Here is a 15,346-nt window from a genome sequence, read left to right as displayed (position 1 = left end):
GCTCTTTTTCACCAGGCTGGGGCAGAGGGCTGGGATGCGTGAGGGGTGAGGGCCCCGGCTGGGGCTGTGGGCTTCGGGATGGGTCTAGAAATGAGGGGTTCAGGATGTGGGAGGGGGCTCTGGGCAGGGCTTTGGGGTGTGGGAGAGAGTGAGGGCTCTGACTGGGGGTGCAGGCAGGGGCTTGCTGGGGCAGTGGGTTGGGGTGTAGCGGGGGAGATGAGGGCTCTGGCTGGAGTGGGGGTGGGAAGAGGTGGGGTGGGGGTAGGGGCTTGAGGGAATGCTCTAATGAAGTTGTGTCCAGCAAGGTTAGTGAGTATTTTGTAAGGTCCTAAAGCTCTCCTAAAAATCAAATTGAAACATGTGCTGTTTTTTTTGTCACAAACTTACTTTTATAATCTTTGCATCTTTTGTCTATTAATTTCTAAAATTTTCACTTGAGTCCCAAAAACCTGAAAATATAATACTTTATTTGAGTAAGCACATGCTTTTAGGGAGCGCACATTTCCTATAGATGGTGGTTTTTGGATGAGTACTAGAAATGCAGCCTTTGGAATCTATAGTAATATGAATGTTGTTCTTACTGTTGCTACTAATACAACGAGGACCTGACTAGATGTAGTCACTAAATATCTCATGGAACATTAATTGTAGAGTCTTGGTGAAATTCAGCTGTGGTTATTAAATTATACCATCCTACATTCAATCTGCAGTTTTAATTGGATATCATGTTCTCCCTCACTTCCTGTCCTAAAGCGTTATGTGGAATTTGGTGTGCATTATGCAGTAACTGATGAGTTCCCACTGCATATCTTATTTGTAAAATGCTTTGGGATTGAAGATACGGAGCAGAGATTCTCTTTTGCACAGCATCTAATCCTACTGGGGCCTTTGGGTGCTACCACAATATAAATATTCACCACTACTGTTAATATATGTGTGTTATTTACAGCCAAGATTTTCAAAAGTAATATTCTTGAGAATGCAATCTGAAACACATTGAAATGGGACCACCTGAACTATGCACCCAGATTCTGAAAATTCAGTGTCTCAAGTTCGGAATTCAAAAATGTGGGCACCCAATATCATAAGCCTTTAAAAAAAAAATCCTGCCCTACACTTTTCTATTTAAAAATGAAATTGAGAAAGTATTATAAAACTTACTTACTCTTCCCTCCCTCCTGCCAACGGAAGCAAAAGTTGTGTAAAATATTCTTAGAGATAGAAACTTACCGTATCACTAAAATAATGCCAACGGCCTGTAAAGGAGAACTATATTATGAGGTCTCAAAACTAATCTGTGTTTGGAGACTTTGTGTATATGTAACATTACATACATGCACATAGAGAAAAATACACAATGTGACCCTTTCTGGTCTTAAATGTATAAAATGAATGTCCAGTGGTGACAGTGGCAAGTCATACTGTTTAAAATAATGCTACCATAAAATTGCAGAGAGCCGTGTGCTCTGTCTTTCTATAGATACAATTGAGAGTCCTGGTGAAAAGGTTCAAGACACTTTGTCAGAGTAAGTAGCTGCTTTTATTATCTGCGTGAAAATGGTAGTTTTCCTCTACTTATGGATAGACATCAATGGCATGAAATATAGGCCTGTCATTTAGTCTAGTGTTGACATCAGAGGCAGAAATATTTGGATGCTATGCAGGAATTTGAAATGATGTTATTTTAATTATGGAAACTTGAAAAGGTTTGAGACAAGATTTTCCTTCTGGTGCTCAGGCAAACAGTCTCGAAATTTTTCAAAAAAATCTTAATTCAACTTCCTCTAATAAGAATATTTTATTTCAGTGGAAATCCTTTTTGATCTTACCTGATCCTTTTTGATCTTGCCTGAGCACCAGAAGGAAAATCTTGTCTCAAACCTTTTCAAGTTTCCATAATTAAAATAACAGCATTTCAAATTCCTGCATAGCATCCAGATATATCTGCCTCTGATGTCAACACTAGACTAAATGACAGGCCTATATTTCATGCCATTGATGTCTATCCATAAGTAGAGGAAAACTACCATTTTCACGCAGATAATCAGGAGTTGATCTTAGTTATTACCCATTTTTCAGGTTCATCCATGATTGATCTGGCTTGATATTAATAGGAAATAATCCAAAAAAATTAACGTTCATAACCCCTTTTGTTACAAGTGCAATCTCTTACATTGGTGAAGCACAGTAGTGTTTTTTCGAGTGATTGTCCACATGCATTCTACTTCTGGTGCGTATGCACCCCCAGGGTGGCGGAATGTTTTTGAATAGCAATGTCTGTTGGGGCTGCACCCACACCCTGCATGCTGTCCCATGGAGTGGTCAAGATCACTTTCAGTTCCTTCTTATTACTTGTGGTTGAGGCATCTCTGTGCACTGAGCAATTCTTTTCTTACGCATTTATTAGTTGTAGTTCGTGTTCTAGATATAATTAGTATAGTTAAAATTCTATTTTGAAGCCTGTTGGCAGAAAAAGAAAAGTAGGAAGAAGCCTTCATGTTTGGGAAGTGCCCCAGCACTGGACCCCCTTGGACATGGCAGGGGCAAAATCTCCAGGATTCAAATCCTGTCCTTTCTGCAGTGCAGCTATTCCCATCTGTGTTGTTTGTAGTATTGTTTGAGCTGTGTTGGTTCCAGGATATAAGAGTTAAGGTAGGTGAGGTAATATCTTTTTTGGATCAACTTCTGATTGTAGAAAGGACAAGTTTTTGAGCTCCACAGAGCTCTTCCTCAAGTCTGGAGAAAGTAACCAGAGTGTTTCACTAAATACATGATGGGACAGATTATATAAAACCCTTATGTTTAACATGCTGTAGGACACCACTTGAAGTGTGCGTGCAATGGTTAGCAGGCAGTAGGGTGTGTTCCAAATTGTTGTAATGATCCATTGTCAAGGTTCCTCCCCCACTCTGAACTCTAGGATACAGATGTGGGGACCTGCATGAAAAACCTCCTAAGCTTATCTTTACCAGCTTAGGTCAAAACTTCCCCAAGGTACAAAATATTCCACCCTTTGTCCTTGGATTAGCCGCTACCACCATCAAACTAATACTGGTTACTGGGGAAGAGCTGTTTGGACACGTCTTTCCCCCCAAAATACTTCCCAAAACCTTGCACCCCACTTCCCGGACAAGGTTTGGTAAAAAGCCTCACCAATTTGCCTAGGTGACTACAGACCCAGACCCTTGGATTTTAAGAACAATGAACAATCCTCCCAACACTTGCACCCCCCCCCTTTCCTGGGAAATGTTGGATAAAAAGCCTCACCAATTTGCATAGGTGACCACAGACCCAAACCCTTGGATCTGAGAACAATGAAAAAGCATTCTGTTTTCTTACAAGAAGACTTTTAATAAAAATAGAAGTAAATAGAAATAAAGAAATCCCCCCTGTAAAATCAGGATAGTAGATACCTTACAGGGTAATTAGATTCAAAACATAGAGAACCCCTCTAGGCAAAACCTTAAGTTACAAAAAAGATACACAGACAGAAATAGTTATTCTATTCAGAACAGTTCTTTTCTCAGCCATTTAAAGAAATCATAATCTAACACGTACCTAGCTAGATTACTTACTAAAAGTTCTAAGACTCCATTCCTGGTCTATCCCCAGCAAAGACAGAATATAGACAGACACACAGACCCTTTGTTTCTCTCCCTCCTCCCAGCTTTTGAAAGTATCTTGTCTCCTCATTGGTCATTTTGGTCAGGTGCCAGCGAGGTTACCTTTAGCTTCTTAACCCTTTACAGGTGAGAGGAGCTTTCCCCTGGCCAGGAGGGATTTCAAAGGAGTTTACCCTTCCCTTTATATTTATGACATCCATAAAACCAGTGTCTCTGTTAAGTCCAATCCAGCAGAGTTATGAATTTAAGTTCCCAGGCTCATCTTTTGAAGGTTTTGAGCAGGTTTCATTTAAGGATGAGGACTGAGAGGTCAGATACAGAGTGATTGCTTTGTGAAATGTGTTCATCCATGGGTGATAGGGTGTTTTTGTCTCTTATCTTGTTTTTGTGAGAGTTCATTCAAGATCATAGTGGTTGTCTGGTTTTACACGTTGGGGCATTTGACGCCACAAGATGAGGTACACCACATGTTGTAATAGGCATGTGTAGGACTTATGGATATTGAAAAGTGTATTTGTGGGGAGGATATTGGTCATCATAGCAGTGGAGATATATGCAAGTTTCACATTTGTTGTTCTGTCAGTGTCTGGTGCTACTTTGAGTTGACGTGTCCTGGTCTATGGAAAGCTTGCTTCTGATGATGAATTTGGCGAGGTTGGTAGTTGTTAGGTGGTTCTGGTCAATATGGGGATGACCTATACATTTTTGGAAAAGGCTTCCTCTGTTCAACAGCAATAACTTTTGTGCGGAATGGAAGTATTAAGTAATGAAATTAGCATGCAGTTGATTTTCACTGAGGTACAGTATTGTGAATGTAATATACCGTTACAAATCCTCCCTCTGAATGGCTTACAAGTTACTTCGGAGGATAAATGGTCTGTTTATAAATGACTAAACAAAGAGACACTGCTATGTCTAACTATATTGTTAGTAGCAGTTTTGATGTATTTAATGTTTGACTCACTCAGATATACATTACAATAAAGCAGTTGATTTTGTTGAACTATTGTGATGAGACAATATTGAATTTTGTTTCTATGAGAAATATTTAAAATAAAAAAAACTCTGCTTACATCTATTAAATTATTAAGGGATGAATACTCCAACCGCTGTGTAAGAGCTGGAGTTGGCCAGAGGAAAATGCCTCTCTGTGCTGCTTCAGAGGTGGAGGAGGTCTTTGTCCAAGCCAGCAGCAGAAAGAAGACCCTGGACTGGCGCTGAGTGGCTCTGAATCAGGGAGTCCTTCTCAACTACATTTTAGTATAGCTGGGACATTGTGGAGAATTAAGGCCTTCCTAATCATGTATTGTGGCCAGCTGTACGGGAAGGCATATATATTCACTCTTAACTGAAGGATGTTCTAACCAGATTTCTGCACCAACTCTTAAATCTTTTATGTGCCAAATTCACATTTCTTATTGACCAAAAGTTTGGTATCCAATCATATACTGCTATTCTGTATGTAGTGTAAATAAGACATCTACTGAAAGCCCATACAGTTAATTTAATACTAAAAATCTTCTGATATCTAAATGAGTTTTGTTGGATATCTTCCCCATAAAATAGGCTTGCCACATTTTCAGCCATTCGTTATTATTGTCTATTAATATTAATGAACTACTGAATATATTCTATTTAAATCAGATATTTTTAAGACAGTGATATGAATAAAGTGCAATGCTTTGTGGAACAATGAGACTTTTTTGTGAATCTTTGAACAGTGTATTGTTTAAGCAATAAACAAAATTTACTTAGAATTAATTAATAATCCAGAGGTGTCTGTTTTATACAAATAATCTTGCATATCTTGAACAGTAACCCTGAGAGAGATGCAGGGTTGTTCCTCGGCATAATGATGAGTTGAGCAGAGCACTTGATGAAGGAGGAAAAAGGAACTTGTGGTTAAAACACTAGACTGGGATTCAGAATATGGGGGTTTCATTTTCAGCTCTCCCAAAGATTTCCTGGGTAACACTGGGTATATCACTTAGGCTATGTCTACACTGCGCCACAGGATGGAGTACGAAGGTATCAACTGCGGAGCATACCAAAGCATTGTGCTCTGACTGCCCCATGTGGATACTGCTAGCTCAAAAAAAGAGTACCTAGTTTGCATCAACATAGTCCTGTTTGAAAGAGGAATATTTGCCTCCATGTTTTCTGTCTATTGAGCCTTTGTTTTTATGTGTCACTACTGCTTTGCCTGTATTTACGTTATCCATTTGGCCCTGGCAGTTAATGACTAGCACAGTAGCAAGAGGGAAAACTTTATTCTGAATGCCTTATTAGGTCTTTAATTGTTGATCAGATACCACACAATAGAGCTGACTTTAAGCAGACAGAATTATGTAGATTTTTAACAGAACAGAAGCATATAGATTTCTTCAGCTTTCAGAAAGACCGAACAAATGAGTTGAAAACTGTATTGACAATAACTAAATGTTACCAAATATGAGAAATGGTGGGGGAAATCACTGTTAGCTCCACTCTGAATGCAGTATGAAGCTATTGATCTTAGGCCAAAAAAAGAAAAAAAGCATTGTTGTAGTTGACTGTTAACTAATTGTTTCATGTCCCTTTCATTCTGCTTTATAGAAAATATCACCTTGGGTAGGTTTGCGCAAGATCAACATCTCCTACTGGGGATGGGATGACATGTCTCCTTTCACAAATACGACACTGCAGTGGCTTCCTGGAGAACCAAATGACTCTGGATTCTGTGCATATCTAGAAAGAGCAGAGGTGGCAGGGCTGAAAGCGAATCCATGCACCGCTAAGGCAGATGGTCTTGTCTGTGAAAAACCTGTTGGTGAGCAACCTCCCATACCAAAATGCTGCTGTTAAAATGGTTGAACAGACTGTTTGGCATTTTTGTGTTGTACAGAAGGAATGTGGGAAAAATTCTAGTAAATAGCTGCGGGAAGGTTTTGCTTTTAATGTTTAAAAGCAAGTGAAGCTTTTAATCTTGGAAAGCAAGTGACGTTCTCAAAAGCAACACGCTTTTCTTTGAGAGTTACCCCACCTGGCATAGTCTGCATATTAGCAGTAGCTACATCAGAGAGTTCCAAGGCAAAATTAGTACCCTGACCTTGGAGGTTTGTATATAAAAGTTGCTGTTCACCTTTTGTGTTCAACAAAGCTGATGCTGCTAAAGCATATTTCATATATGAATCTTGCTGATTAATCACAGATTCTCCATTTAAATTAATAACACAGAAGTTTAACTAAAACAGCTATTTTATTCATCTTTTCTCTGGGCAGTTTTTAAAGGACCCAGTTATCCCTTCCCCTTATGGAAGCAGAAGGTAGTTGGAGGCTCTTTTAACAGTGTGTATAAACCCATTCTGAGAAGTTAGGAGACAAGTGGTTAACAGTCATCCTTAGGTAAGCAAATGTTTGCAAACTAACAAGACTGGTCTAGCTGTGGTGAATTACCTACACCACTCTTACATTATCAGAAGGATGAACTGTTGTGAATTGGGGTCTAAGTCTAGTTTGAAAGACATATAAGAAGGAAATTGTAATCAATAAGGGGACCAAGAATTTTTTTCTCTTTCTCTGAGAATCTATGGAGAGAGAAAACATACTGTACTTCATGATTTTGCTTTTGCAATAAATCACACCACAGTGCTGTCTAATCTCTAAGACCCCGATACAGATGCTTATGCAGATTCTTAATAGGAAGCACATCAGTAGTTCTGTTGTTTTCAGTGGGACTGCTCGCGTGTTTTAAAATTGAGGATTGGGACTTCAGTGTGCAGACAAGCTTGTCACAGATCCCAAGTTGCTAACAGTTCTATTGAGATTCAAAATTTCCTTGTGACGGGAGAGGGTTTTCTTTATTTTACAAGAAAAAAGTCCAAAAATGTGAGTGAATTAATTTATTTACTACCACTGAGAAGGATGGCCCAATGGTGTGAGTCACAAGTTGGGAAACAGGACCTCCTAAATTCTAACCCTGACTCTCCCACTAACTCTCTGGTGGTGGTCTTGGGCAAATCACTTGACTAAGTTGCCTTCTTTGAATCTGTTTCTCCATCTATCAAATGCAGATGATAATATCTACCTGAGGATTAATTATATAAAAATTGTAAAGTGCTATCAAAAAGAAATGATCTGTATATGTGCTAAGAGGCAGAGCATCCACAAGTAGTAATATTGTTAGTACATAAACGTTAATGTTTAGTTTAAAAGAGACATTTGCATAGAAACTAGTTCATTGTGTTAAAAAAAAAACTTATAAAGGTCTCTGGAGGATACAGAAAAACATTGCAAACACTTACCTAATAGTTAATATTAAAATCTTCTCCTAGCCCTGTCCTTCATGAAAAGTAGGAAAGGTCCCCAAGTTGTCTAAGAAGATTGGTGACCGTGTAATGTGTGGTCATATAAGACTCTGTAGAGCAGGGGTTCTCAAACTTCATTGCACCGTGACCCCGTTCTGAAAACAAAAATTACTTCACGTTCCTAGATAGGGAGGGACCAAAGCCTGAGCCAGGGAGGGGGGAGGGGACAAAGCCCAAGGGCTTCAGCCTCAGATAGGGGGCCTGTACCCAGGGCCCTGCCACCTGGAGCTGAAGCCTTTGGGCTTGGGCTTCAGCCCTGGCCCGGGCAGTGGGGCTTGGGCTTTGGTTCCAGGCCCCAGCTATTTTAATGCCAGCCCTGGTGACCGCATTAAAACGAGGTCACGATCCACTTTGGGATCCCGACCTACAGTTTGAGAACTGCTGCTGTAGAGGGAGATCACTTATCCCTTTGGAAAGGAAGTAAATATAATTCAGCATTTTTCATATGAACAATGCTCTCATTTTGTGCAAATGGTAAAATTTACAGGTTGTCCTAAAGATTACAGGATGAACAAAGTTTATAGAGATGAAAGTGATCCTAATATATCTTCTTTCTGTTGTCTTTTTTCCCCTCCTTTTGAGTTTGCTAATGTAGTAGAAAGCCTTGTGTGCAAACTAACATAAAAGGCATTTAAAAGTATTTAATTTTTTGTTATGCACTCATATATAAAGAAGGTTTTTGGTGTCAAAATTCTCAAAGTTGTTAACTTCCATAAATAAAACATGCATTCCAACAATCCTCTGGCTGTCTTATGCACAACTTGCAGTATTTCAAATAGCAGTGTAATTACACAGTAAATTTGCATTTTGTTGCTACTGCTGACTAAGTCTGTTTCCTATTGTTTCTGTTCCTCATGCTGCTGTTTTGTAGTAATAGATATTGTACTCTGTTATATTTCTCTCTATCAAAGAATAAACAGATGTGGCACGGTGTAATGACGTGTTAAATAACTGAAGAATGCAGATGACAAACTGTTAGAGTATTTTCCAAGTTTAGCATCAGAATCTCCATCTGTTATTGATGCAAATTTTATTTGCTATTGAACTGTTTCAGCAGATGTGGAGGTCAAGAAAATTCAGGGCTTCTGGGATTCCCTTTTAAAGTTCCATCACATTTTTTAAAATATTTTCACAGTAAAAGATTGTTTATGATTATAGCAAGCTGTGGCTCAAATTTATGCCTAGTGGGACAAAGCCTGAAGTCCTTACTCAGTTTTTACTTGTCTTTACTCTCTCAAAACATTGGGAGTTTTTGCCTTATTAAGGGCTGAGAAAGGACTTGAGGATTAAGTTTATTTTCTATAAAGCTGTTTATCTGTATAATCAATAATACACAAAGTACATGATAGCTGTGTGGGGTTAGTCAACATTTATTACAGGAGTGGTGTGAAAATCCCTTTTATAATAGAAAAATATTACTCTACCAATATTGTTATGTACTGGTCTTAGTTAAGAATTACTGTGCTCGTGTTGATGCACATGTTACAGCTTTATTTGTAATCAAAAGAAAATGCAACAGAAAAACATACAAGTAATTTTTATTTAGAATGTAACTTTTCAGAGATTACACATACCATGACTAAGATAGACAAATACTGTCTGCAGTAAAAACCTCTTATACATTAAATAATGCTTCCCTTGTTATTTTCTCTTTGAATTTGTACTGAGTGCTAATATATACACCAGGGGGCAGATGTTCATTTGGCAACTCTCACTCTCAGATAAGATGCAGAATGTTTAAGGGAAAAATATATCACTAGTGAAGTAAATAACTGTGGTTTATGGTTATTCACTATTTTACTAACAAGAGCGACAGAACAAGAAGGTCATAGATTGCTACACTTTAGCGAGGTATAAGCTGGGCGCCACTGGTTTCCACCCCTGCTTCCGTTGCAAATCAGTCAGGGACATCTCATGTTGATGCAAACACCAGTGCTCTTTATTTATAGCTGTTTCCCACCAGCACCTTACTATCTATGTACAGGTTTTTCACAGCCAAACTTCGCTAGAAGCAGGCCTGGCCAGCTGCAGACTAGAGGTCCCCACCCCTCTCTGTGCCTGGCCTTTCTCTTCCCCCATCGTCCTCTGACTGACTTCCTGCCAGCCTTTATAGTCTCAGGCTAATTAGGCTGGCAGCTATTTCTCATTGCCAGGCAGGCACAGAGCTCTTCAACCAGCCCTAATCCATTCCCCTTGATTGGGGCTGATTAAGCCCTCCTTACTCAGCACCCTATCACACATACCTATTACAGTAGCCCTGCAGTCATATTTTATATAATGCATGTGCTCATAACTAAATTGATGTTATTGAACAATTAATGTTAAACTTACTAAAGCAGTATATAAGTAAAATTCCTTTAATCACTTTTAGATGAAGTCTTTTGAAGATATAATGTGACTTAAGGTGACTATACAAACAGTAGGGTAATTTTTGTAAAAAGCCATTTGTATTTGCATGCTGTGCGGTGAGTCTGACTGAAATTGTTCACAAATAAACCAGGAGACAATCACTTTTATTTTAACACTCTTTAATATTACATAATGCTAAAACAATTGGGATTGAACTTATGTTAAATGAATAAACTCTTTTTGCTTTTTTTCTAGTTAGTCCTAATCAAAATGCTAGACCTTGCAAAAAACCATGTTCCCTGAGAACAACATGTTCCAACTGCACGAGCAATGCCATGGAGTGTATGTGGTGTAGCAGTACAAAACGATGCGTTGACTCAAATGCCTATATAATCTCCTTTCCATATGGACAGTGCCTAGAATGGCAAACTGCTACCTGCTCTCGTAAGTATTATAATGAATGAACACTGTTAACTATAACACGCTTATTTTATAGAAGCACAAACATTTGAGTAAGATTCACTAGGTACAGGAAAGAAAGAACAGATCATTTCAGCTGTCATCATAGCCCATTAATATCAGCAATGGATAACTTGTTTCATATTTTATGGATGCAGATAGTATAAATAAGTTTTGACAGAGGGAATACTCGTTGGATTTGTAGAAGAGCCAATAAATAGTTTATTATTTTAATATAAAGACAAATATATTCCTCTTTGCACTGTATTTACATGAGTAGACACATTACTATTGTGTCAAATTAAACTGATGTCCGAGGATGAAAATTAAAGACTGGTAAAATTAAGACCAAAAAGTTATAAAACGTGAGTTAATCAGAAATCAGGTTATTTAAAAAGATCAGCTGAATTCCTCAGCTGGTACTTTTAGGACCCTGATGTATTTTGTTAGAGAAAGAACAAGAGAAGTCCTTTTTCTCATCCAATGAGAGTGCAGCTATTCAATCATTGTAAAAATAAGGCTAATCCCAACCTGCTTGAAAAACAAAAAGTCTTGGTTTTGCGTCATCATTTATTGCTTGTAAATGTGAATTCATGACTCCTTGGGAATTGTGTTTTGTCTCACTCCATGAGAAAAGTAAGCATTGAGTTCTCATATGAGGTAGCAGATTGGTGGCTAGGAGGCATGAAAAACTTTCCCCCTGTGTGATTGGTGGGTCCAAATCCCAATAGTTCAAAGACTGGTCATTCCCTCCTTTTGAGAATAAAAAGCATATGGTTTCCTACTTCATCAAGAAGAAAGGACACTAGCAAGGTACCCCATTCAGTTTATGGTAGAGGCAGTGATTTCAGCAGGAGTCAATCAGATGAGTCTTCAGTGGCAGAAGAAGCCCCATCAGTGGACCTTTTTTCCCCCAGTGTCAGGCAGTCATAACTTTCTCTTGAATCTGTGGGTGCATGCAGCAGACACTGGCCCTGGGTGGCTTCATTTGGTCCAATCAGCAAAGCCCATAATCCTGTGGACAGTGAGACAGCAGTTTGTGGTCGATATGTTCTGACTTCCACAACTCAGTACGCTTGGCAGGCAAGTAGGCATTCAGTCTGGAGGGAGCAAAGTAATAGCAGGAAGATGGTAACAGGAGGAGCCATCGAGGACCATGTAGCCCTCTGTAATGGTGCAGATCTAGATGTGCATGGAGGTGAATTATTGGACGAGTGCTGTCAGTGGAGGGCAGTCTGGATCCCAATGGCCTGGACTGGATGGGGTGGGTGATAGAGTTTTTCTCCAGCTGGCAGACTCTCTCCCACTCATGGGGACACACATGCAGCAAGCCTAGAAGATTCAGAATGGAGCAGCAGCATAGCTGTTTACTGAGTAGCAGCTTGGAGGTAGTGCAGAGTGCTAAAAGTTGGAGCAGCAAGCACAAACTTCTTGGACCACTCGGAAATACAGACATCAAAGAGTACTGCTAGGAGAGAAAGAAACAGGGATAAAAGTAATTTAAAAGTCTTACCAGTACGGGGGGCCTGGCTCCAGGCCCATGGAAGGGGCAAGGCCTCAGGCGGACGGGGTGGGGCTGGGGGTAACAGTCCCCCAGCCAGCCCTTCAGCGCTGCCCGGCCCACGCTGTCTGCGGCAGCGGCCAGAGTCCCGGGTCCTTTAAATTGCCAGGCCTCGGGACAACTGGTCCTTTTGCACCCCTCCCCCCCCAAGTGGCCCAGGGTGGGGGGTAAAAGGGGCAGTGATGTTAAAGCGCTGCTGCGGCAACGCTTTAAGGAGGGTCCTTTAATGTCAGCCGTGTACGGGCCCATACTGGCAGCCACTTCTTACTGGTACGCCGTACCGGCCCACTTTTACTTCTGAAAAGAAATAGCAGTAGTGCCATGCAAAGCCCCTCCTGCGATATTACACTGAAGACTGAACAGCTAGACTAGTTGAGTAGTCCACCATTCAGGGTCATAAATTTCTCGGTGTAAATTCTTCAGTGTAATGGTCAATCCATCTGGGGCTATGATGGGCTAATAGCCTCCGATTGCTCCCCTTGAGGTTGCAGGATACACCCTGAGCTTCCTAGTGGTTAGCAATGTCATTAGCATTATGGACAATACCTCTTCATGGGAGTACAGGCTCTTAGGGTTTTGCTCTTCATCTTCCAATAATCCTGTGTGTCAGCAGTGCTTAATTTGTGCCAGGGCTGAGCCCCAGCACCTCCACACTTGGCAGTTCATAGCCCTAACACTTCTGGGCTTGCTGCATAAGTTATGAAAGTGAAAAAATTGCTTGAGCCCTGGCTCCTAATTACTTGAGCCCTGGCACCTCTTTCATTACAAATTAATCACTGTGTATTGGGCAGTATTTTCCAATGCGTGGGGGCATTCCCTGGTCAGAGGAGAGACTCCAAGGATGGGAGGGGCTGCAGGGTTGCAGCATGGTCATGATTGGTTTCATTTTCCTAATGGGTGACAGTGTTCAAAAGTTTCAGAAACAGTGGTGTAGGGGACAAGAAATGAAGTGGCCTGGTACTGATTGCAGGCTAGACAGTCAAGATTGTTATGATGGTTGGAGAGAACTGGGAGAAGCTAGTGTCTGGACTGTATTCAGGGCTGGGTGGTAGGTGGTATGGATTTTCTGGCCACAAAATAAACTATATGTTGATAGCATGAGAGGTGTTTGTGAGTGAGAGTGCAGATAATTGGATGATTGCTTCCTCATACTGGCAAGCATTGTCTGATGGGTGCAGTTCATCTCTTTTTATATATCAAGACATGACATAGAGTAAGTGACATATCAGGAGGGGCTTTCCTGGATCCATTTGGCAGGGTTCAAGATATTGGACATCAGATGGACCTTGTTTCAGAGTTGTGGCTAGATTATTTTTCTATTCCATCAGATCCTACATATAGATGCAAACAGTAGCTTTCTGCTTCCCCATGAATCCCAGAGGACAATGGTAAAGTAAAAGATGGTGTGCTTGGTGTATGATGAGGGCCATTGATTTCATCTCATTTGAAGGTTGAAGCTTGAATGTTCTGCATGTAGTTGGCTACTCTGTGCCTGTGTGTTACATGGGAGGAGAGAGACAAAAAGAAAGGAAAATAGGTGAGCAAAGGCACAGGTGCTCTATCAGCTAATAGTAGGGCTAAGGACACTGGGATCTGCAGAAAAGGCTGCACCCCCAATTTAATTGAAGTTCTTTCATTATCATTTATCTTCATAGTATATAGTGAGTGAGTATATTGTGTGCCTGAGTTGATACATTTCAATGACAATTTTTTAAAGTTGAAATAATATTATTAAAGCAGGAAATGGGCTAGGAAAGAGGTGGGAACCAGTGCAGGAGGCAAAGGGCCTCTGCATAAGAGATATTGGTCTCCAATCTCCAGTCGTTTGAGAGGGGCAAGTAGGCCTTGCTATGGAAGACTTAATAGGAAACTGCATTAATGTGCACTTCATTATCACTTATGAGTGTGTAGCCTGTGTAGGGATTGATAATGCTGTAAATATGCAAAATTTAAAATACTCCATTATCTGGAGACTTCTGTCTTACAACAATCCAGGAAAGTATTTTTTTTTTCTTTTAAAAAGAAATTTAATTAAAATCCATAAGACAGTGACGGAAAATTCAGAAATAAAATTGACATCCCTAACATTGCAAAAGTTGTACCTTTGTTTTAAAAATGGCACGAGTTATGAGTGAAAAGTCTGTCTTGACCTCACACTTCCTGTTTTTTGTTGGTTTGTGTCACAACTTGTATATTATTCAAGTGTATTTTTTTGTGCATTTATCTGAAAGCCATACCACTTCCATTTGTGCAGGGACAACAAAAGCACTGTGTTTAATTTAGTTGTCATTCGAGGTAGGTCTATAAAATTTTATATTAAATAAACATAATGTTATTTGCCATATGTCAGTTCAATATCGTATAGAAGTAGCTTTCTCTGAAATTGTGTTTTCCTTCTAGCCAATAAAAAAAAATTCAATTTCCATGAGCAGGCATTTTATCGGACGTAAAGTATTTGAAAGTTTGAGTGTAAAACAACAAAATGAATATCTAAATCAGACCTTGTTTTCAGTCTAATTAATTGGAAAATTAAGGTAGATAGATTATTTAATATTATTACTAAAAGGTGCATTTTAATGAGATATTAATATAAATGAGTTTATTTACTTGTTAAAATATTATTTTTAGTTAATCTTGTTGCTTGTTTGTTCACAGAAATGTACGTAACAATAGCTTAACAAAAGAAAAGCATTCACACTTTTACTTTTGTCATGGCTCATAGATGAATATTTGAACATTTTTATCTGTTCTGCACCAGTAGACTACTTGCCACACACATTCATAGTTTAACCTCCAGAAAATATCACCCTGAATGAGTGGATATGAGAAATGCATATTTATTTCTACAGCTTGGAAAATAAATGAACACTTTTTTTTTTTATGACATCTAGTCATTTTAAGAACTGCTTGGCAGAAAATTTCGTTCGACTCATCACCACCACTTCAAGCCGTTACAATGTGAGAATGGGTTGCTGGTGGCAAATACTCATAATCCACCGATAAATGTC

General features: G+C 39.5%; 1 protein-coding gene across 1 annotated transcript in view; it reads left to right on the top strand.

Moving 5' to 3' along the window:
- Positions 1 to 15,346, top strand: part of ATRNL1 (attractin like 1) — a 1,064,110-nt gene that overhangs the window by 311,850 nt on the left and 736,914 nt on the right. The window contains exons 16-17 of the mRNA XM_077821844.1: positions 6,219 to 6,432; positions 10,574 to 10,762. Of these exons, the coding sequence (XP_077677970.1) occupies positions 6,219 to 6,432; positions 10,574 to 10,762 (403 nt within the window). The remainder of the gene's footprint in view (positions 1 to 6,218; positions 6,433 to 10,573; positions 10,763 to 15,346) is intronic.

This window comes from Eretmochelys imbricata, chromosome 7, assembly GCF_965152235.1.
Source record: "Eretmochelys imbricata isolate rEreImb1 chromosome 7, rEreImb1.hap1, whole genome shotgun sequence".
Lineage (NCBI taxonomy): Eukaryota > Metazoa > Chordata > Testudines > Cheloniidae > Eretmochelys > Eretmochelys imbricata.
Note: the sequence above shows the minus strand (reverse complement) of the source record. Positions and strands in the feature narration are given on the sequence as shown.